General features: G+C 39.7%; 1 protein-coding gene across 1 annotated transcript; it reads right to left on the bottom strand.

The window, feature by feature from the left end:
• Positions 1–8,795: 8,795 nt before the first annotated feature.
• Positions 8,796–9,734, bottom strand: LOC143394678 (olfactory receptor 7C1-like). The gene has a single exon (XM_076849345.1). The coding sequence runs from the start codon at positions 9,732–9,734 to the stop codon at positions 8,796–8,798; it is 939 nt and encodes a 312-aa protein (XP_076705460.1).
• Between the last annotated feature and the right edge of the window lie 15,538 nt (positions 9,735–25,272).

The following is a 25,272-nucleotide window of genomic DNA, read 5'->3' as shown; positions in this document are numbered from 1 at the left end:
TAAGTAGGTAAGTTGTAACATTTCTCTGAAGTAGGGAAGTTGTAACACCATTGAATTATGCAGCTGGGAGACCAAAAGGCTGATGAGAACTGACAACAAAACCAATGAGCCACAAAGGCATATCACAGTATGATTTAATTTCAGAGAAAATACAAAAGGAAAAAAAGAATACACAGGTGAATGTAATACCTGGAGAGTTTCCAGACTGTAAAATGAAAATCATAGCTGAACTTACCTTACAGTGGTCTGTTTAAGAAATTGGGTGAAATGAAACAAAGTGCTTAGACCAGTGGTCATCAATAATAATTGATCATTATATTTACCTATGGGTATTTAAAATATACTGATGCTCTGCCATAGCTTAGAATTAATTAAATAATTATCTCTGTATATAGGGTTCTTAGTGGTCCAGGACCAAGAATCAATGTCTCAGAATACTGCCACACACTAGAAAATGTTCTATTAATAGTATATATGTTATTATCATGATTAACACTTACTACCTATATTAAAAATAGAAACAATTCAATATTTGCCTCAGAACTTCTATTTTAAAAGATCTGAAATATTACCAATTAAAATCTGAGTTTTCCTATATCCATGTATAATCCCATTCTTCTATACATCTGTCCCCAAAATGCAAACACTGTCAGGAATTTGATAAGTGTATTTTGACCATGATTTTCTAACATCAGTATTGATTTGCTTATGTGTAATTCTCTTGAAAATCTAGGTAACCAATATACTACTCTATATTACATCTAACATTTTAATAAAATACTGAATTAAAGTCTTTCCGTGAAGTACATATATTCAGATATAACATTTCAATGCATAACATTGCGTGAAGATTGGATTTCATCTTATTTTTTAATTTCTCATGACAACAATCCTATGAAAATTCTCACACTTCTCTTATCACACAAGTGAGAATTTGTATATGATGTGTGCCTGCAGGATAGCTGTTTTGAGTTGTAAAAAAAGATGTCTATTCAATTTTTACTATTTAATGCCTACATTTGTTTTTCCAATAGAAAAAATCAGGTGCTATCAAATACTTTCTTTTATTAAGATATCAAATGAAGCAAAGCTCAGTGGCACACACCTATAATCCCAGTAACTCAGAAGGCTGAGGTAGGAGGACCACAAATTCAAAGCCAGCCTCAACAAGTGAGGCCCTAAGGAACTTAGTGAGACCCTGTCTCTAAATAAAAAATAAAAGCACCCCTAGGTTCAATCCCCAGTACCAATACAAAACAATACAACAACAAAAAAAAAGATATCAAATAAGAAATATTCTTGAATTCTGTCTAATATAATCACTCTCTGAGAGTTCCATGTGAAAATTCTCATCTTATATAGGAAATAATATTTCCATGTCTCAGATATTCAAACTTGGTTGTAAAACTGCATTCATTTCAAAAATTACATACTTATGTCAAAAATGCCTCTATAAACCACAGTTCATGCTGCCACTTCTCAGATGAACTTACTGAATTGCAAGAGAAAGAATCAATGCTTCTGCCTTGGTTTGTTCATCTGTGCTCGAGGAGGTTTTACAAGAAAAACTCTAATTTGGCTCTCATGAGGAAACAAAGTCCTGAAAGTACAGTCAATAGACCACGGTCTGAGTCCAATTTCTTTTTCTAACACTCACACTGTAGTACGTATAAAGAACTCTCCCCTTCTCTGTACTAGCTTTCCTTATCTGGAAATGGGGAGAATAATACTAAACTCTAGAGATGTACAGTGCCTAAACTTAATAAATATTTGTTCATTATTTTGTAAAAGAATTTGAATCATCATTGGAATTTATTCCAGGCTTATTCATAAAATACAATCCTATACAGTTTTTATTACCTTTTCTTGTTTATATGGTACACAAGACAAGTCTCTCGGGTCTCAGGCACTGGAGCCAAGAGAATTGAAATAGAAAGTTCTATTCCTTTCAAGTAAAAGAACAATAATGTTTTATACCTGGAAGTGATCATTGTAGATGAAATTAAATAAACTATATAGAGTCAGGCACTTGGGAAAGTTTAACAAAGATTCATGACATCATCATTATAGTCATCTTTGTTCTTATCTTCATCCTGACCTTCATGATTATTTTAGAGCACATAAGAGACAGTTTAGAGAGATCCATTTCTTGTGATAATAAAAGAGATACCCACCAGAGCTAGAACTAGTGTGGAAAGAGAACAGAACCCCTCTCAGTCATGGACCCTGACCAGAACCAAGACTATAAACTAGATTAGTGGTCACAGAGGGTGGGAAGGGAAGGGAGAAGTGGGAAAGAGGGAGATTGGATAACAGGTACTAAAATACAGTTAGCTAGGAGGAATAAATTTTAGTGTTCTATAGCACAGAAGGGTAGGCAAAGTTTACAATAATTTATTATATATTTTATAAAGAACTAGAAGAGAGACATTTGAATGTTCCCAACACAAAGAAATAAGAAATGTTTAAGGAGATATAAATGCTAATTATCCTGATTTGATCATGAAATATTATATACATGTATCAAATTATCACACTGTGCTCCATAAACATATATAAAATTATTATGTCAATTAATTTTTAATTTAATTTTTTATTTCATAGGCCTCTGAGTTAAAACTTTGTATTTGGGGGGCCTCCTATATGGATACTCCAACTTCTTGTCTGGGTAATGAGGAACTGATGCTCTCTGAGTCCCTTCTGCATCTAGTTACTTCCACCACACTCACCAGTCACAGCTGTCATGCTGGGGCATGACCAAGGAGTGACAATCCATTGCCTCTCCCCTGCCTCGTGAGTGGTGAGGAATCAGGTTCCGCCTCAGAATTGACAGGAGGACAGACTCAGGCAATGACCTCCAATGTAGACAATGACTCTGGAAAGAGGAGACACACAGAACCAACTGGACTGGGACCAAGAAGCTGCAGGACATAGGCCAATTGTTTATAGTTGTATGGGTGGGACTGAGAGCTCCAGAGGCAGAGCTCATAATTAGCTAAATTGGTTCATGTAATGCTAATCTCTGAGGACTCGTTAATATTAATGGAACAGAAGCATAGGGAAAGTTGGCTACTCCCCTCTTACAACTCTGAAGCTTCATAAATATCAAACTCACTTTTTAAGTTTAAACAAAATCAAGAGTTTAATCTCATTAAAAGCATGCAAATTACCAAGAAATTTTGAGAAAATTAGATCAGTATTGGAAATCAGATTGCATATCAGATAGCATAATTATCTCAAGTTAATACTTTTGCCTCTAGAATGAACTGACAGAGGTGTCTCAAATCTCCAACAATAATCACATTATTAGACTTCAAGTGTTCAAATCCCCCTTGCAAACCCACCCCATAAAGCAGGACATTCCATGGGACTACTCCTAGTAGCTGAGGACAAAGAGCAGACTCTCTTGGATGAGGCTAAATTTTCACTACACACATCACAATCTGGGCTTCAAACAAGACTCTCTTCGAGCAAAATGAGCATAGTTGTTGGAACATCTACCTTCAGCATACCTTTTATGTAACAAATAAACCCTATCAGTCTGAGTATGCCTATCATTTGGAGAATCCAGTATTGGGTTGAGATAGATTGTTTTAAAAAATAATTAATCTGCTCTGGGTGTGGTGGCATATACCTATAACCCCAGTGACTCAGGAGGCTAAAGCAAACATTGCAAATTTGTGAGGGCCCTCAGCAATTTAATGAGAACCTGACTCAAAATTAAAAACGGCTAGTGATGTAGCTTAATGGTAAAGTACCCTGAGTTCAAGCCCTAGTAACAATAACAAAAAAAAAAGACATTGATCTGTCTAGTAAATACTTTATATACATTTTCATTTATTTGTGCTAATGTACTTACCATTCCCCCTTAATTTAATGCTATATGTACCTGTAATAAACTTGTGCAAAACTAACTTAGCTGAAAGTTAATTAAATTCAGTTCTAAGCAATCTAAATCCTGCAACTAAGGTAGTAATGGATTTCCTTCATTAAATAATCCATTTGTTCATTCCTATACCCTCATCTCTTTCTTTCTGTCTTTCCCCCTCCCCTCACTCCCTGTCCTGGCCCACTTTTATTTTTGTTCATACTTTTTCACCTTTGGAAGGGACATTAGTTTTGGTCAATATTCTGGTCCAGATTGCAAGCACTAATACTAGTCTAGCAAGTTCCTACGCTTAAGTCCACTGCCATTTATATGCGGGAAAGTTACACAGGTACAAAATTTGAGAGCTATCATGACTACTAGGCAATAAGGGACAGTCACTGTGAACCCTAACTTTGTCAGATGGGTGAACACAGGGTTTGCCTACTCAAGCCCTAGGAATTCTGACATAGAGGCCTAAAGCTATGCCTAAAAGTTTTTGCCTTTGAATCACTCCTTCTTCTGGTGCCCAAGGTTTCAGCTCTGGTCCTGCCTGGGGTACTGCACTGAGTAAGAAAAAGAAAGTTGAAATAATTTGGAGAAGAATTATAGGTTTGTGCCAGCATTCTCTCCTTCCCTTCTCCTCTTCCCCAGATCCACAAGAAAAGCAGGTGAATCTATCTAGTTGGGAACAAACCTCAGTGTTGAATGTGAGTTCACACTCGCAAAGGCCCTTCATGCCTTTATCTCTGCCTAATTTAGACAACTCAAGTTATTTTAATTGCCCATCCTACTTTTGTATTAGACCTACTGTAGTTTAGGTAAGTGTCCCCCAAAGGCCCATAAAGGCTTAGTTCCCATAGCAGCACCATTGAGAGGTGGTAGAATCTTTAAGCAGTGGGGTCTAATGGGAGGTCTTCAGAACATGGGGCGCATGCTCTCAGGGGATAGTTTGATCCCAGATTCTTCTTCTTCTGTTTCCTAATCATGAGGTGAATGGCTTTCCTTGACCACATATTCCTGTCAAAATATGCTACTTCCGACAGTCCCAAAAGCAACAGAACCAACTGATAATAGACTGAAACCTCCAAAACTATGAGCCAAAACCAACTTTTGATCTTTATAAGTAGCTTGTCATTTGTTATAGTAATGGAAAATTAACACAAAACTGTTAGTCTAAGGACGAAAGTGTGTTTCTTGGTATGAGGAATGAGACACAGGGGTACAAATTGGTGCCTTGACTTCTGTTTTAGTTACTTTATGGTACTCTGAACATTCGCTTTTACCATCCAGTAAGCAAAGCCCAGTCCAGAGTTAAGTTTTGATTCCTGTCAGGATCACTTATGTTATACAGTTGGACATAAATCCAACCCAAGAGCCATGTGCAAGGCCTTCCTCTTAAGGATTCTGTCCCCTAACCATATGCAGCCTCTTTCTCTCTTGTTGGCACAAAGAATGTTCATATGTGCACTCTGTATCTCAGCAGTGCAAGGAAAATATGTCTACCTTCAAGTCACCTACACAGTTCTGTTGCCCCGTTTGGGTCAGCTTTTTCACTACTGTGACTAAAAGACCCTATCAGAACAATTGTAAAAGAGGAAAAGTTTGAGGGCTCACAGTTTCAGAGGTCTCACTCCATAAACAGAAGGCTCACCTTCACAGGGCTCAAGGTGTGCAGGACATCATGGCGGAAGAGTGTGGCAGAGGGAAACAGCTCACATGGTGATCAGGAAAGAGAGACAGTCCACTCTTCAGATACTAAATATATATGCCATAGACATGCCCCCAGTGAACCACTTCCTCCAGCCACACCCCACCTGCCTCTAGTTACTACTCACTTTAACCCATCAGGAATCAATTCACTGATTAGGTTAAAGCTTTGACCTAAAGATTTCTCCTCCAAATCTTCTTGCATTGTCCCACACATGAGTTTTGGGGGACACCACATCTAAACCATAACTTTCTGCTCCTGGTCCGCAAAAGCTCACTCTCATCTGACAATGCAAAACACATTTAGTCCATTCCCAAGAGTCCCCATAGTCTCAACTGTTCCAAGATTGCTCAAAGTTCAAGTCCAAGTATTCTGAAGCTCAAGGCAATCAGGCATTGTAAAATCCTGTAAAATTAAAAGCAATTTACAAATATCCAATATATAAAGGTACACAGTAAACAAAAAATAGGGTTATAGAAAGAATAAAGGGACCAAAGCAAGACAAAAATCCAGCTGGACAAACAAGTCCTGTAGTTCTGTGTTCATCCTCTGAAGTACATGTCATGATATCCTCTCCAAAGGGCTTGTATAGCTCCACCTCTGTGGTCTTGATGGCTACAATACATTAGCCTTTCTGTTTTCTTGCCTCTGCTCAATTCCTACAGCTTTCCTACATTTTTGGCATTTCTTAATCTCAGGGGTCTCCACTGCAGCTTCAGCTTCCTCCTCAAATCTCCACACCTTGCCTTTTCAGGTAGCACCTGCAGGGAATCTGACCCTGCTACACTTTGCCTGGCTTCCAAGGCCTTCCTCTGAAATCTTGGCAGAGGCCTTCATGACCCCCTAAATATAGCATCCTGCATTCCTGAGGAACTCCCACCTAATCAAAATGTTCCAAAAAGTTAGCAAACACAGGGTAAGATTAGTCACAGAAAAGACCCCACTTCTAGGTGCCAATTTCTGTTTTAGTCAGCTGTTTCACTGCTGTGACTAAAAGACCCGACCAGAACAATTGTAAAGGAGGAAAAGTTTATTTGATGGCCCACAGTTTCAGAGGTCTCACTTCATAGACAGTAGACACCATTTCTCAGGGCTCAAGGTTAGGCAGGACATCATAGAGGAAGAGTGTGGCAGAGGGAAGTAGCTCACATGGTGATCAGAAAACAGAGAGAGAAAGACTTCACTCTCCAGATGCAAAATATATACCCCATAGCCACATCCCTAGTGAACCACTTCCTCCAGCCACACCCCACCTGCCTCCAGTTACCACTCATTTAATCCCATCAATATGGATTCACTGATAATGTTAAGTCTTTGACTCAATCATTTCTCCTCTAAACCTTCTTGCATTTTCTCCCATGAGCCAAAGCCACTCATCTCATGACTCAGATGGACACCTCAAGGGAGCACACCAGAATATTGACTCACTGGTTCCAATCATCTTACACTCCTAAAAAGGACTTCTGATCAGCACCAACATGTCCTCTATTACTACCTCCCTTAAATCTCCATAGTGATTTATTTCCCAGGGTCATGCCCCACATAAACATACCTTTAATTGGTCAGTTTGCCCAACATAGCTAGGCCATTGGCCAAAACCCATGAGGTAGTAAAAATACAAGTAGATAGGCAAACACCATGCAATTCAGCTCACTGAGATTATTTGTCTCTATCTTCCTCTCAGAGTGGCAGCCTACCATCGGTTCAGCTTGTAAATGCCATCCATAAACCAAGTAGTTAATCAGTTTAGAGCTATACATAGAGCACTGCCCAAATGACAATGGAAGTGGACATTTCCTTGGATGGTTGCAAAGGCTACCTGCTCATAAGTACTTGCTTGCATTTATCCAGTAATACATTCCTGTATAAATCATTTCCATTTCATTATGGAACTTATCTAGGTACCCACCTCCTCATTTGTGCATTTCTCTGACATTACCTAAGACATTATAGATATTTCAGGTTTCAATATTATTGTAAGCACTTTAGCCTTAGGGGTAGTGTGTTAATCTTTTCAGGGTGTTATAAAGAATACCATAAACCAGGTAGCTTATAACCAATAGAAATTTATTTTTCACAGCTCTGGAGACCAAGAGGTCTAATATCAAAGAATCTGATGAAGGTCGCTTTCACAGATAGTGCATTCTTACTGTGCCCTTACATGGGAGAAAAGGCAAAGCAACTCCCTTGGAGCCTCTTTTATAAGAGCATCATGAGGGCAACACTCTTATACTCTAATCACTTCCCAATGGTACCCTTTCTAATCCCATCACATTGGTGATAAGGTTTCATCATATTAATTTGTAGGAGGATAAACCTTCAGATCATAGCAGATTATTTCAATTAATAACTACAATCAAGAGAGTAATTATCTCTGAAATAGAAGTTTTAAGGACTAAAATTCCTGTGGTCACTACAGGGTGGTGATCACAAGTTTTTGATTTAATTTGTAGTCTGTGCTCCACACAGCACTTTCACATAGATTTGTGCATACCAGTGTCCTGATTTCTTACATGACACTTTTTTTTTCTTTTATATTACTGGGTATTGAACCTGGACATGTTATACCACTAAGCTACATCCCAATCCCTTTTTCATTTTTTATTGAGACAGGGTCTCACTACGTTTTCTAGGCAGACCTCAAGCTTGTAACCCCCCTGCCTTAGCCTCCTGGGTAGCTGGGATTACAGATATGCACTATCATGCCCAAAGTAGTAATCTCTTTTTGTATACCCAGATATTATATGCCTGAACATGGATTTTAGCTTTATGAGGGCAAGGATTTTTTTTCACTGCTATATTCTTAGCACCTAGAACAACCTGGTACACTATAGACATCCAATAAATATTGCCAAATGAATGAATTTAACAAGAACTAACAATGATTTTGATAAAAAAATGAACTATTTAATGTTTTATCCAAGAATATCTGAGTTGATACTTGAATGGTTGTATAGACCTATAGGAATGCAAACATCAAGTTGAGATGTAGTGATGTAAAATGTAAAAGGAGGAGAGGTGGGGAATACAACTGAGGGTAACAGAGTGATCACCATAAAAGTTTCAGACAAAGTACTCACAGGGATATTTTGATTAAAGACAGAGAAACAGAGTTGGTGAGGGGTGAAAGCCTATATAATTTAGATTCAGAATTTCCTGACGAAGAATTTCTTTTGCTGGTACTTTTGCCAGCTCAAGAGCCCAGGAATAGTATTCTTGTCACTGAACATAAAATGTTCTGCCAAGAAGTTTCTTCAGGGCCCTCTTAATGTCTGTGTTCCTCAAGCTATAGATAAAGGGGTTCAGCATGGGGGTGACCACAGTATACATCACGGAGGCCATCATGCCCTTCCAGGAAAATGATGATGCTTCAGAACTGAGGTATACACCAAGACCTGTCACATAGAATAAAGAAACCACAGATAGATGAGACCCACAGGTAGAAAAAGCTTTATATTTTCCATATGTTGATGGAATTCTCAGGATGGAAGAGACAATCCGGGTATAAGAGAAAAGGATTCCTGAAAAGGGAACAAATCCAAGAAGGCCAGTCACCATGTAGAGTATTATGTGATTGATCAGTGTGTCTGAACAAGCTAGCATGAGGGCCTGAGCAAGTTCACAGTAAAAGTGTCGAATTTCCCAATTGGTACAGAAGGATACACGCAGCATCAACACACTCTGGATCAGAGAATATGACAAGCTGATTAACCAGGATGTAAGAACCAGGAGGCCACACAGATGGGAGTTCATGATGACTGGATAGTGTAGGGGATGACAGATGGCTACAAACCGGTCATAAGCCATCACAGTGAGAAGGAAGGTATCCATGCCTCCAAAAACCATAAAAAAATACATCTGGGTGATGCAGCCTTCATAGGTGATGGATCTGCTCTGTGTCTGAATGTTCACCAGCATCTTTGGGACGGTTGTAGAGATGAAACCAATGTCAACAAAAGACAGATTGAAGAGAAAGAAGTACATGGGCGTATGAAGATGGGAATCTGAGACAATGGCTATGATGATGAACAAGTTCCCAAGGAAGGAGACTATAAATATGGATAGGAACAATCCAAATAACATCAGTTGATGCTCTGAGTCTTGGAAAAATCCCAGGAGTATAAATTCTAAAACTTTTGTTTGATTTCCTAGTCCCATGTTGTTGACACATCAGCTAGACAATTAAAGAGAAAGAACATGAAATAGACACCAGACAGACTATCTCGGCTTCTTTATTTCTTGAGGTAAAAAATTGGGCATGAAATCCTTAATATTATAGAATCTAGAAAACCTACATTCTCTCATTCATTATAGGCAACATTTCATGATATTGACAAATCCATGTCTATTGGCCTATGGGAGACTCACCCATTCCCTTTGTCTCTGCCTTAGAATTAACTACAGAAAGTTAGAAGGAATTTTAGATCTTAGGGATAAAACAATCCACACCTGCTCCAATACACATGGGGCCCAGAGACCTAAAGAAAGGTCTGAGTTATCTTCCTTGTGTGTGGCAGGACTGGGACTCAGAGGAGGGTCAGATGACTCTGAGAAATAAGAAAATTTGAGAGGAGGGGAAATATCTGAAAAAATATTTCAGGATGAGCAGGATGAGTAGGATTTCAGTTTCTAAAGGAAAGGAAGAAATAACAGAAGAGGAGGTCAGAAGGAAGGAAGGGAGAGAGGGAGAGAGGAAGGGAAGGAGGGAGGAAAAGAAAATATTTTCAACAAATGATAAACCATGTTAACAAATGACTAGTAGGTAGTGTACCTGTGACCCTCAACCTTCTACAGAAACAAGTGCTTTCTGCACATTTGCTACATGCTATTATACAGGTGCTCTTCACCTATAATAAATCAACTGATTGGTCAAACAGTCAAGGAAAACATAATTATCAAGGTTTAAACCATTGCAATGTCATAAGACATGGAAAAGGTCACAAAGAGATGTGGGGATTTTGGTTTGGCCCTGGTTTTGATTTTTTATTTTGGTTTGGTTTTCATTTTGGTTTTGGGAGTTTGGGGGTGAGTAGTTGTTATCGTTTGGGGTTTTTTTACTGTTCTTGTTTTTTTTTTTTTTTTTTTTTTTTGCTTGCTTCTATTAAGGATCAAACACAGGGACTCTCACATGCTAACATTCAGCTACAACCCCAGCCCTCTTTATTTTGTATTTTGTACAAGTTCTCAATAAGTTGCCCAGGCTGCCAATATTTCTAAAATGAAAAACTGGTTATTTTATTTCCCTGCCTGAAATTTTCTGATGCTGTTCAGGATGATACAACAAAATATCACAACTCCATGGTTAACAAACAACAGAAATTTATTTTTCTCTGTTCTGATGACTGGAGAGTCGACCATGAAAGCACTGAGGGACCCATTATATTATGGGAGTCCATTTTCTTTGTTCATAGATGGCACTATCTTGATGTGTCCTCACATGATGGGAGAGGGTGAAAAAGCACCTTCGAGCCTATTCTATAAGGACACTGATCCCATTCAAGAAGCTTAACAATCAAGATGTAATTACCCATTGCTGGTGGGACTGCAAATTGGTGCGGCCAATTTGGAAAGCAGTATGGAGATTTCTTGGAAAGCTCGGAATGGAACCACCATTTGATCCAGCTATTCCACTACTCGGACTATTCCCTAAAGACCTAAAAAGAGCACACTATAGGGACACTGCTACATCCATGTTCATAGCAGCACAATTAACAATAGCAAGACTGTGGAACCAACCTAGATGCCCTTCAATAGACGAATGGATAAAAAAAATGTGGCATTTATACACAATGGAGTATTACTCTGCATTAAGAAATGACAAAATCATAGAATTTGGAGGGAAATGGATGGCATTAGAGCAGATTATGCTAAGTGAAGCCAGCCAATCCCTTAAAAACAAATGCCAAATGTCTTCTTTGATATAAGGAGAGTAGCTAAGAACAGAGTAGGGACAAAGAGCATGAGAAGAAGATTAACATTAAACAGGGATGAGAGGTGGGAGGGAAAGGGAGAGAGAAGGGAAATTGCATGTAAATGGAAGGAGACCCTCAGGGGTATACAAAATTACATACAAGAGGAAGTGAGGGGAAAGGAGGAAAAATATAAGGGGGAGAAATGAATTACAGTAGAGGGGGTAGAGAGAGAAGAGGGGAGGGGAGGGGGGAGGGGGGATAGTAGAGGATAGGAAAGGCAGCAGAATACAACAGACACCAGAATGGCAATATGTAAATCAATTGTTGTGCAAATGATGTGATTCTGCAATCTGTATATGGGGTAAAAATGGGAGCACATATCCCACTTGAATCAAAGTGTGAAATATGATATATCAAAAACTATGCAATGTTTTGAACAACCTACAATAAAAATTAATTAAGAAAAAAAAAAAAAGATGTAATTACCTACCAAGAGGTCCCATCTCTTAATACCATGGCCTTGAGTGTTAGGATTTCAACATGTGAATTTTTTTTCAGGCCAGTCATTCTGAAAATATCTGGAATTCTTGATCTATCATGGGTCCACTCTGATCCTACAGCCTCATTTCTCAGCACGTCTCAACTGTTACTCTAAATTCTGAACATACTGAAAACCTTCCTTGTATCAAAATGGGACAGAGTCTCTTATATAACCATGATTTTCAAGCACTCTTCCCTCTAATTTCTTCCTGTATTTCTATACTTGACACAGCTCTCCCCTGTTTAGGCTATTTCCAACCCCATCCATCCTCAATTCCAGCTGATTTCTTGGCATAGAGAATAACTCATATTGTTTGGGGCTAAATTAATGAATGGATGAGCCCACAATTTATTCCATTGCTGTGACTCATCTAGTATACCCTGGGTGTCTGTTACCCTTGCCCCCAAGGGAGTTAATATACAGAGATGTGATAAAGGAATCAAAAGTTTTTGAAAGAGGAAAGAAAGAGAGAAGAGGGAATATTCTTTTACTCATTAAATAACCAGGCCCTCCTCTCAAGCCTAGGCAGGATATATCCCCAAGTTAGCACATCCCAAGATGCAACAGTGTAGCCAGACCATCTTCTCTTGCCCTTCTACTTACTCTCTCACCAGGAATCCTTTCCCACCGAAACATCAGCAACTTCCTCTCCACAAGCTTTGTCTGAGTCACTTACATACATGTCCCTGGGTTTCTGTCTTCTTTTACAATGAAAACAAAAGGAAGAATAAATAGAGGAATCACACATTTACATGAAATTCACAGAGAACTGTCATAACAGTAGTTCTGGTGGGATTATAAATAAGGGGAGTCATCATTTCCATTGATGACTTGGAAGTTGGAAGTTCCTCAGTGTTTATATTTGTCCTTTCACTTGCATGTAGAACAGCTGAGTACTTTCCATCTCTGAGTGAGAACGTCCTCTCTCTGTGTTCTCTCCTCAAACACCACTTTCCCAAAGAGAACAATAGAAGGCAAATGGATGAGAACATTCCCTCCACTGCGTCTGGTTGCAGAAGCCTCAGAACATAAATAAGAAAAGAGCCATGCCGGGAAAATGCCCTGCTCTCCTTCCCAGTGCTATGCCAAGCATCCCCCCATCCATTCAGGGGCCTATGAGAACAGTGGGATATCAGTCTTCCACAAGTAATTAATGAGCACCAGAGAGGAGAGTACTCCAAAGTATTCTTATGACCTCTGCTGATTTGGGGAATGGTTAATGAAAGGATTGGCCTCTGAAGCTGGAATCTCTTCTCAGCTTTATATTAGGTCCTCTGAGAAAAAAGATATATAGTCTACACAAACATTCAGGTTTTAGAAGGGAAGTGCTTTTATGAAAGCAATTCTCCCTTAAATGTTTCTGCTGAGAACCATGGATACAGGTGAAGTGGGGAAGAAGGCCAGATCTGTCAGGAGAAACAGGGGTGTTACTAAGCACATGACAGTGACAGCAGAATTCAGAAAGGCTTGTTCTAGGCTAGGGAATAATGAAGACTTTGGAGTTCTTGGGTCAGACAACAAAAAATGACTAGAAAAGACCAAGACTTTACTACAAAGCATCCATTTGTAAAACCCAGACTGCTAACTCTAACACTGGACTGTGTTATCCACAGCAATTCTGTGCTGTCAGGATGCCCTAACGACCAACACAGAGTAACCCTCCCCATAACCTCCTCAGCTATCCACCCAAATACTATAGAATCAAAGTAAAACTTCACTATACAAAGGAAACTTTAAGCAACTAATCTAGGCATTCTACTTTCCAAGGAAATATTCTTGAGAGCTCCCTCTCCATGAATATCATCTCTTTTCCCTCATCACTTACTGGGCTATGTAGGCTTGGCAGCATGGACCCACTGCAGGGCCAACTTCCTCAAATTGTGTTCTCTGATGAAGACAGAAGATCTGTCCACTGAAAGAGAAGGGAGACAGAGCCAGGCATATGGTATGGGGTCTGGTTGACTTCTTCTGGAGAAGGCATGAGTGTCTTAGCCTGGCACTTAAAGGACTTAGTGACTATAAGCTGATGAGTTTCAAGTTGCACCCCGGAGGCTGTATCCCCAATGAAGTTTATTAAACAAATTGATCAATGGTATGTTCCTTCCTTGATCAGTTTGGCTCCAGAAGGGCAGGAATACACAGGAAGAAGTCTCTAACTCATCAATTCCTTATTCCAGAGAGACTAACTATAGGTCCATCAGGATTCCTCTCTCCTGTGTTCCTCTCCTCTGGGAAGAGTCACTAGTCTTGCTAGATTCCCTCTTGGTGACAAATGTCACCATTTTCCACTTACAGTTTCCTAATCAGGCAGATGGCTGAGTTGGAAAGGGTCTCAGGATTCTCTAGGGTAGGGATTCTCAAAATTTGGCCTACACCAGGATGACCATGAGGACTTGTTTAAATTCAGAGTACTGAGACCCACTCACCCCCAGTTTCTGTCTCAGTAGGTCTGACTTTAAGTCTGATAATTTGCAATTTGGGCAAGTTTCAATTTTTATATCCCCAAGACAGTCTTTTTTTAAGAGAGAGAGAGAGAGAGAATTTTTTAATATTTATTTTTTAGTTTTCGGTGGACCACAACATCTTTATTTTACTTTTATGAGGTGCTGAGGATGGAACCCAGCGCCCTGCGCATGCCAGGTGAGTGCGCTACCACTTGAGCCACATCCCTAGCCCCCAGTACAGTCTTTTGAGAAACACTGTCCTAGGATTTAGGTTTCTCAAAATCATCAACTTGGGCTTTGCTAATATACAACTTCCTACTCTATCCAAGACTTACCTTGTCAATATCTTCAGGGAAAGATTTCAGAATCTACTTTTTAAATATTTCAAGGGGTTTTTAAACTTTTTATTTATTTTTATTGTGGTAAAATATAAATAGCAAAATATACCATTGTCACGATATTTCAGTGCATGGTTCAGTGGCACCATGTGTATTCACAATGCTGTGCAGCAGCACCACTGTCCATTGCCCAGGCTTTTGATCACCCCAAACATAACTTTTATTTCCATTAAACAGTAACTCACCATACTCCTCCACCTCTAACCCTTGGAAACCACTATGTCTCTTTTTATGCCTATGAATTCCCTCTTTTAGGTTTCTCCATCTAAAAGGTAAATACATGGAGGTAGTCTTTTTATTGCCTAATGATGTTCATCATGCGGCACGTAATCAGGAAAAGAACAAATTTTAAAAGGAAGAATTGAATCCTTATTTTACCATAGAGCGTAATATTTTAGTTTTATATACAATATTATCTAACCTCAGTATTGGAAGCAATATCAAATCAATAGTATGTTCCTTCCTTGATCGATTTGGCTCCTTGGATCTACCTATTATGATTTCAATTTGATATTACATTTTGAGGGATCTACCCATAATTATTTCAATTTGATATTATAATTTTTGCTACTGATCCAGCATTCTAAATTTTCTCATTATTCAATCTCTCCCTTTCCCAGCCAACCTCTAAATACATGCCACTTGATCACTTGTTCTCCAAAAATTACTCTCTGCCATTTACCCACACATACACACACCATCCTGTCTTGTATATCCATTGTAATTGGGTATGGATTTGAGTTTTCCTCATGTCAGTTAATGACAAACTAATCTCTCTGTCCTCAGGACAGAAATATCCCAGTCAAGAGGGCTGTATATCATCTCTAATTATCAGAGAAATGCAAATCAAAAACAATACACCATAATTCTCATATATTCCACTTGATCAACTATATAAAATACTCAGAGGTGAAGAGCACACTTATTGAAGACATCATGAACTGCAAATAGGAACAAATATAATGCAAGTATATTCTAGAGTTACATGAGTCTTTGTAACTAAGCAGAAGTGAGAATTCACTGGGACAATTGTTGAGTTCAGACACAGAATAGCTATGACTGAAACTGAATGATGGGGGACTCTAGAGGTAGTGGAAGACAAACTAGATAGATTCTTCTGACTGCATGCAGAAAAATGAAACTGGACCCTTATCTCACACCATATATAAAAACCTCCTCAAAATGAATTAAACATTTAATCCTAAGACCTGAAACTGTAAAGCTACTAGAAGAAAACCAGAGAAGAAAAAACCCTTGACACTGGTCTAGGAAAATGGTTATGCTTGATTTTTTTATTAGGGACTGAACCAGGGGCATTTAACTCCTAAGCTACATTCCAGCCCTTTTTGTTTTTTATTTCAAGATAGGATCTTGCTAAGTTGCTGAGTCTGGCTTTGAAATCACAATTCACCTGCCTCCATCTCCCAAATTGCTGGGATTACAGCTGTGTGCACTGTGCCCTGTAAAAATGTTTTTAGGGTATACAGGCAAATGAGATTACATCTAACTAAAAACAATTTTGCACAGCAAAGAAAACAATCAGTGAAGATATAACCTACAGAATAGGAAAATAGTTTGCAAACCATTTATCTGACAAAAAGTTAAGATACAAAATACATATGGAACATAAACAACTCAATACCAAAAATAAATAAATAATTCAATTAAATATAGACAAAGGGCCTAAAAAGATATTTCTCAAAGAAGACATGAAATGGCAAACAGATATATGAAAAATAGTCAACATCTCTAATTATCAACTGAATGCAAATCAAAACCATGTAAGTCACATGTTTTATAATGGTTATTAACAAAAAGTCAAAATATAACAAGTGCTGGTACGGGTATGTATATGTATATATGTGTGTGTGTGTGTGTGTGTGTGTGTGTGTGTGAATATAGATAGATAGATAGGTCAACATGTATATATATCAAGATACAAAGTTACATATACATACAATTAGACAAGTAACCAGAAAAAAGCATTCAAATTTTTTTAAAAAGAGAGGACAATAATGGGTGAATTGCTTCAAAAAGTGCCTTCATAAAGATGACCAAATAACCAATAAGCACACAAAAAAAGTACTCTAAACCATTACATATCAGAAAAATGCGTAACATCACTACATACTCTATTGAATGGCTAAAGTTTCTAAGCATGAGCCAGGTGTGTGGAACTGCTAAAACTTACATTGGGGGATTTCTGATGAAACTAACATTTTTTAAAAAACTAAAGCATCCACCAAAAGTATACATGAAGTCTTCCCTTTCATTCTGTCATTGCATTACCCCACATACAGCATATACCAAGAGAAGTAAGTGTGTAAGTCTACCAAAAGACCATCTAAAGGACAAAGCAGGCATTAAGCTGAGTTAAAGAAGCCAAACAAATAACTGTACATATTGTAGTTTAACATTTATCTAAAAGCAAGAACAATGAAACCAAATCAAGTATAATAAGAGTTAAAATTGGGTTTCCTCTGTGGTGCGATTATTGACAAATGGATAAATGAACTTCCTGGAATCCTGGAAATGTGTACACCAGGATGTATACATTCACTTGAAATTTCATCAAGCTGTACACAGATTGGCACTTCATGTACATTAGTGTATGTATACCCTGACAAAACAGTAAAAAAGTAATTAAGGGAAATGGTGTAGTTATACTTTTAGAAATAAAGTATAACTTTTTAAAAAAAAAAAAAAAAAAAGTACCCACAAAAAGAAATGACCAGATATGATGGCACACACCTGAAATCCCAGTCATTTGGGAGACTAAGACAGGAGGATCACCAAATTCAAAGCCAACCTCAACATAATGAGGCCCTAAGCAACTTAGCAAGACTCTGTCTCAAAATAAAAACAAAAAGGATTGGGATTTGGCTCAGTGGTTAAGTGCCCATGGGTTCAATTCCTGGTACCAAGAAAAAAAAATATAAATACAAAGAATGAATTCTAAGTGATGATGATATATCAACATAGTTCATTAATTATTTTTAAAAATTACCATTCTGGTGAGGCTATTCATGTTTGGGAGTAGAAAAATCTCTCTACCTTCCACTCAATTTTGCTATTAACTGAAACTTCATCTAAAAGTAGTTTGACTATCTTCTCAAAAAAAAAAAATCCACCCAGAACCTTAGAATATTGCCTTCTATGGAAACAAGGTCTTTGTCAATATAGTAAAGTTAAGATGAGGTTATTCTGGATTAAGATGGACCCTAAACCAATGCCTGATGTCCCTATATGGACAGAGATTAGAAACAGGTACACAGGGAAGGTAATGGTGGAGGCAGAGACTGGAATGATACATCTATAAACAAAAAGGTCTGCCAGCAACCACCAGAAGCTAGAAAGTGACAGGGAAAGACTTTTTCCTTAGAGCCTTTAGAAAGAATATAGCTCCACTGATACCTTGTTTCACACTCCCAGATGCCAGAAATATGAAAGAATAAATTTCTATACTTTTTACCCACCAGTTTGTGGTACTTGTTCACAGAGGTCTTAAGAAACTAACATTATCTACCCCATAGACTCATCTCTAAATCATCCAAAAAGCAGCGCAAATTCTCTAATAGGTACTTTCTAATGCCCTCTTCCTAAGATGCCCTTCGACTCCCCATGGGTATGTTCTCCCACGAATGCAAAATAAATCCTGCTTGTTTAACTTACAGGTGTGCTCCTGGTGGTCTCTGGGTAAAGGGCATTCACAGCAGTAGACTCTTCAAAGGTCTCAAATCACAAACTCTCCCTGTGTCCCAGAGAAGCCCATCAATCCCCACACATTCAACACTTAATAAGCCTCAAGGCTTTCAACCACAAAAAGAAAAAGAAAAAACAAGTTTAATATGCCCATGTTCATTTTCATGAAGAAGCCTCTAGATCATAAGCACCCTGTGATCAGTGACCATGTTTGTCTTATTTACCAAGTACTCCCACTCCTCAGCACAGATCCTGGAACAAGGTCAACTAGTAGACAAAACTGTTTTCCAAACAACTACATGGACAACATTGCCAATCTTACCTAGTGAGACCAGGTTCTGGAAGGTTTCCAGCATCACATCTCTGTAGAGGCTCCTCTGAGCAAGATCCAGCAAAGCCCACTCCTTCTGGGTAAAGTCCACCGCCACATCCTCAAAGGTCATAAACTCTGTTCAGAAAGGTAAAATTCCTCCATTGTGTGTGAGATGATGGGTGAGGCTGACAGCACTGGGGACCTGAGAATCAATTCAGGGGAGGCTCAGAAGATTCTGTGTTCTCCCCGAGTCTATGTCAGGACTCAGTCAGCAGATCTCTTTCCCTTTCTACCCAGATATACTTTTTGGTTGATCAAATTCTTTCTGATAGACTTATCAATTCTAAAAAAAATAAATTTATCTCTTCACAGTATAATGATAATGAGGTCACACACAATTACTCTTATACAATCACCTAATTTAGCACAGAATACTTCTGTTACAAGATGTGAGGGGGATCTGCACACATCAAGAAGTCCAGCAGACACCCACTGGGTATCTGATAATTCAATAAAACTATTTTACCATCTAGCTGGAGATACTGTCATTCCACAGGTTGAGGGCTCAGTCCCACAATACTTTCCCAAGTCCAGAAGCCAGTCATAGGTAGTAGGTTGCCACATACACCTCTGACCAACTGGCTACCTCCTCCTTGAGGGAGGGAATTTGCTGGCACCACTCAAAGAATGCAAAGAAATACTTCCCTGTGTTTACTAGTTTCTTATTAAGAATATTACAAAGTACATAGATGGATGGCCAGATAAAGAGATGGATAGGACACAGTATGGTGGCAAAGGTGCAGAGCTTCCATGCCCAAGAACCTCAACATATCCAGCTATCCTGAAGCTCCCCAAACCCACTCTTCTGGGGTTCTCATAGAGGCTTTATTTGTACCCACTGGTTATCAACTTAACCCTCAGTCTGTTTCCCTTCCTAGAGTTTGGCCTGTGGGAGTGTAAGTTCCAATCCTTTAATCATGCCTCCATCTTTCTGGACCAGCCATGATCCTTAGCTTATCTACAACCTACTAGCCACTAGTCATCTTATGGGCATACAAAGCTATTTTTATCACTCCAGACATTCCACAGGTCTTAGAAACTCTGTGCCAGGACACTGGACTAAGACCAAATACAGACCGCACAATATCGCACTTGGTGACCAATTCCAGTTCCATATTACTCCAGAACATGTGGCAGAAATGAGAGAAATATTCTAAATGAAATAATTTCCACAATGATAGAATCAGTTCCTTGTAACAGGAACAATTTCACCTGCTACCTTAGTTACATCATAGCAAATATGCACAACATGAAACCCAAGATTAAATGAGTTTTTGTTTGTTTGTTCCTTCTTCACCTTGCTGAGGATTGAATCCAGAAGCACTCTACTCCTGAGCTACATCCACAGCCCTTTTCATATTTTAATTTGAGACAGGGTCTTCCTAAATTGCTTATGCCCTTAAACTCAGAACCTCCTTCCTCAGTCTTCCAAGTAGTTGGCATTACAGGCACATGATGAGGTTTTAATGAATAAAAATACACTGAGGGAAAAGGAATTTCTCTGTTTTTCCCCCTCACAAACCGGAGAGGCCTATGAGCCTGCACAGCACATCTTTATGGCAGGCCCACAAGTAGCAAATTTTCTTTATTCTAGGCCAGGATTTGGCAAAATAGGCATGAACTAATCAGTCCACTATTTGTGTACATCAGTTTGACTGAAACACAACAAAACATTTCTTTATAAGCTTTCCCTTGGTGCTTTTTTACTAAAATGAGAATTTCCTTGCAATCGAAATTCTCTGGCCTTCAAAACCTAAAATATTTCCTCTATGATCCAATAAAGAAACAGATGGCCAATGTGTTTTCTAAAACAGTTAAGCAATACCCATCACAAGACACATTATGATAGCAAGAACCAGAATTTTTTGTTCCTCACTGCCTAGAACATATGAACCTTTGAATATCTGATGAATGAAAACTGTTAATGGATGGATGAATGAATTCTAATCTGTGAAGCCAAGTATGTAAATCTAGAACCTCTTTTCTGTGAGATCTTTGTAATCACTTTCACGTTCAATTGAATGCCATATATTCCTTTTAAATAAATACATAAAACAGTTAGAAAGCCAGACACAGAGGTACACACCTATAACCCCAGTTACTTGAGAGGCTGAGGCAGGAGGATTACTATTACAAAACTGCTAAGCCAGAGTATGACAAGTCTACTTGTCTTCAAAGCATAAATGCCTGAGTACATTTCTGGACACATGCCTTACAATTTAGTTGTTATTAGAGTTCTTTTTCCCTATTTCAGAATTTAACCTAGAACACTGTTGGGCACTATAGTGTCAGAGGAAAGACTTTATTCAAATGTGCTATCTCTAAGCTCCTCTTCCAAGCCATTGGCCTTGGGCATGGACATTTTTCTTAATACCCACACCAACTACTCCTTAATATCATTTTACTTAGGTAATATTTGTGCTTACCCTACCACACGCAGTCATGGGTGTTAGTTATGGAAAATGAAAAACCCCAAGATAGTGCAGCCTGGGAAAGGGGAGTGAAAAAGAAAGCCATACACTGATAGCCTTCATCTCTTGAAAGATAAATCCTTTTCAGACGCTGGCCACAAGTGGGGAGAAAGTGTTTCATCAAACCTAAAATGATAATCTCTGGAGAGCTTTTAATCTCTTTAAAGATGAATCCTCTCCAGGTGCTGGCCACAGACCCCTCAACCCAAAACTCAAAATTCCTGAGTGCCCAAACTGACATGCTCACTAAATCACCTCTCAGTATAACCTATTTTAGCCCAACTCCTTTGGCCAGTGGCTCATTTCCACCAGGACAGTGAGTCCACTGGAGGTATAATACCATTCCTGAATAAAAAGCTGATGAGAACTGGGACAGTGTTCAGTGGTCAAGTGCTTGCCTCGCTATGTGTGAGGCACTGGGTTCAATCCTCAGCACCATATAAAAATAAATAAAGACACTGTGTGTTCATCTACAACTAAAAAAAATTCATGAAGTGCCAAGCACAGTGCTGCACACCTCTAAACCCAGCTACTAGGAAGGCTGAAGCAGGAAGATCACAAACTGCAGGCCAGCCTGGCCACCGAGAACCCAGTCTCAAAATTTAAAAATAAGTAAAAAAAAACAAACAAAAAATGCTGGGGCCCTAGCTCAGGGGTAGAACATCCCTGAGCATGGGTGAGGCCCTTGGCTCGTTCTCCAGCACCACAAAACAAACAAGGACATTTAATCACTGGTTAGTAAAATTCACAGCACTAACCGAAAAAAGATCGTCTGGTTCATCCCCTTGGTCATGACACAGTGACAAATCTATTTCAACATAGGAGCCTGGGCGACTACAATTTAGCTCGCTAGAAAGGAAGGGACCCCGCGGAGACCCTCTCCAGGCTCCTGTCCTGAACCCCGACGCCAGCCTGGCGTCCGCTCTCAGCGGAGAGGCCGCGGGTGGAGACCGGAAACACCCCAGGGCTCTCCAGCTCCCGCCTACGGGAAACACGCCAGCGCCCCTGAGGAACCACCTGACTGGAGACCCCAAGGAACCGGTGTAGAGGCGTACTTCCGCTTCCGGTTTCTGCATGTTGGAGGCGGGACACACCAAGCAAGGGGCGGGGCCTAGGGGGCTGGGATTTGGGGTGGTACAACCCAGCAGGATTGAAGTCCGCTTGGGTGCTGTCGGGAAATGATGGGTTTTGCAGGGGCTGAAGGTAAAGAAAGAATAATCAGGTTGTTTGGAAAAGCAGAGCATGATGGCGACTATCCTCTGGCGGTGATACCAAGTTGAAGAGCTATGGGCTGCTCTCAGCTATCTTCACAAGAGCTGAGGAAACCAGTGCACCCCTGGTAGGCTGAGGCCAGAAGGTCAAAAACAGTCTGGGAAACTTAGTAACACCTTGTCTTAAAATAAAAACTTCCAACCTGGCGCACACCTGTAATCCCAGCAGCTCAGGAGGCTTAGGCAGGAGGATCACGAGTTCAAAGCCAGCCTCAGCAAGGGCAAGGCCCTAAGCAACTCAGTGAGACCCTGTCTCTAAGTAAAATTCAAAAATAGGCCTGGGGATGTGGCTCATTGGTAGAGTGCCCCTGAGTTAAGTCCTCAGTACCTAATTAAATAATTTCCAAAAAGGGCTGGAGATTTAGCTCAGTTAGTAGAGCATTTGCCTAGCCTGGGTTCCTTCCCAAGTAGGAAGGCAGGGGATGTTAAGGAAACCAGTTGGGAGACCATAGTGTCTGCTGTTAGTAGAAAGAAAAAAAAAAAAAGATGTTTGAAGAGGATACAAAAAGAGTTGCCATCCTCCTCCATCTCTAAGCAGCTCAGCATGGAGAGACACTTTCCACCTAGGCAAGGGAGAAAAAATAACTCTAGGCCTTAGATTTCAAACCCTTTACCAGGCCAGGGTGAAACCAGCTGCCATGCTGCCAGGTGGCACAGCCTGTAAACCCTGCAATCCCAGCAATTCAGAAGGCTGAGGCAGGAGGCTTGAGAGTTCAAAGCTGTCATGTCCCCTCGCCAGCAAGGAAGACACGACACAGGATTCTTCTTTCAGCAGTTTATTCAGAACCCTTGAAGCATGGCGAAAAAACTCTCTCCCAGTCTGCACTAGCTTAAATCCCTCGCCCAGCCAACGCACTTGTGCCACGTGGGAAAAACTGATTGGTACACGAAAGCGGAAACAAGTCAGAGCTCAGCTCTACAGCCTTACAAGGAGTTGTTTACTTCAACAACTCCAACTGCCAAGAAAGCGGAAGAAGGAGACCGACGCCATTTTTAGGGTGGTCGCTGGCTCCCTACACAAAGCATCCTCAGCAACTCAGCCAAGACTCTGTCTCTAAATAAAATAAAATAAAATAAAACGGATGGGAACTGAGGTTGTAGCTCAGTGGTAGATCAGTTGCATTGCATGCGTGAAAAGCACTTGGTTTGAATCTCAGCACCACATAAAAATAAATAGAGATATTGTGTCCATCTACAACTTAAAAAAATGAATGTTTAAAAAGGCTGGAGATTGGCTCAGTGGTTAAGTGTTCCTGAATTTAATCCCCAGTACAAAAAAAAAAAAAAAACCACCACCACCTATGGCCATAGCCATGCACAGTCCCACAACCTCCAATACTAGCTCAGTGAGCTTGCTGCTGGAACTGTGTTTGCCAGGGCACAGAACTTCTCCATCACCCTTCCCCCAAGAGTGGGCAGCTGAGGGAGGAGGACTACCTCCATAAGAGAACAGGTCATGAAAGCTAGCACGGGTCTTTGTCTTAAAGCTCAGTGCCAGGCCTGCAACTGTGAGACTGCGCAGAATAGAGACCAAGGCCCCTGTGTAGGCCTGAGTTCACAGATGGAGCCTCTAGACATGAACCAGCATCAGGCAGATACCTGCATGCCACCTGGGAGAGACTACATCATTCAGCCTGTATCATCACCAGCCTCCCCAAAATTGTATCTGTCCTCTGAATGTGAGACTCAGATGTGACCCAGCTTAGTGTCAGTCTTGGGGTCCATTTCTACCACCAGTCACCCAGTCTCAAGCAGCACAGCTATTGTGAGGCCAGTACCTACAGATGAGGCTCTAGAACTTCTTCAGCACCAGAGACCTATGGGATGAACTACCACCAAAACTACCACCAGCTTCATTTTTGGAAGTGTGAGAACTGGGCATGATCCTGTTAAATACCAGCCTGGGTGGACAAGGGGCTGCCTTTGTTATTGGAGACAGAATCTTCTGGCTTGGAAACAGGAATGAGACCAAGTCCAATATTGTGGGCACACAGAGGCAAGCCTTTAATTAGGGCTTCACCAAAGGTGGACAGCACTGATTAAGAAACTAGGCTGTTTCACCAAAGCAAGATGTGGAAACTTTTATTGGTTTTCTGGGGTGAAGCAAAGTCCAATAATTTCCAATAACCAGGGGTATGATTCCAAAAGATGTTTTTTTTTTTGCAAGAAACTAGAATACTGGGCCAACAGGAGGTTAAGGAAGAATAAAATAAAAGAAAAAAAGAAAAAAAAATTATAGGGGCACACACCTGTAATTCCAGCAACTTGGGAGCCTGAGAAACAATTGTAAGTTCAAGGCCAGCCTGAGCAACTTAGCAAGACTCGTCTCAAAATAAAAAGGGCTGGATATGTGCCTCAGTGGTAGAATTCCCCTGGGTTCATTCCCCAGTACCAAAAACAAGAACAAAAACCAAGAAAAAAAATCATATACATATTTTGATAAATCATAAAACAAACACCTATATAAATACAGACATGATTTTTTAAAGTAGCATGTTGAATCTAGCAAAATGAAAAGGCTAATAGACCAATATGTACAAATTTAATTTATTCCAGTAATACATATTGTTTTACCATCTGAAAA

Source organism: Callospermophilus lateralis, chromosome 1 (genome assembly GCF_048772815.1).
Source record: "Callospermophilus lateralis isolate mCalLat2 chromosome 1, mCalLat2.hap1, whole genome shotgun sequence".
Taxonomy (NCBI): domain Eukaryota; kingdom Metazoa; phylum Chordata; class Mammalia; order Rodentia; family Sciuridae; genus Callospermophilus; species Callospermophilus lateralis.
This window is presented reverse-complemented; position numbering and strand designations above follow the sequence as displayed.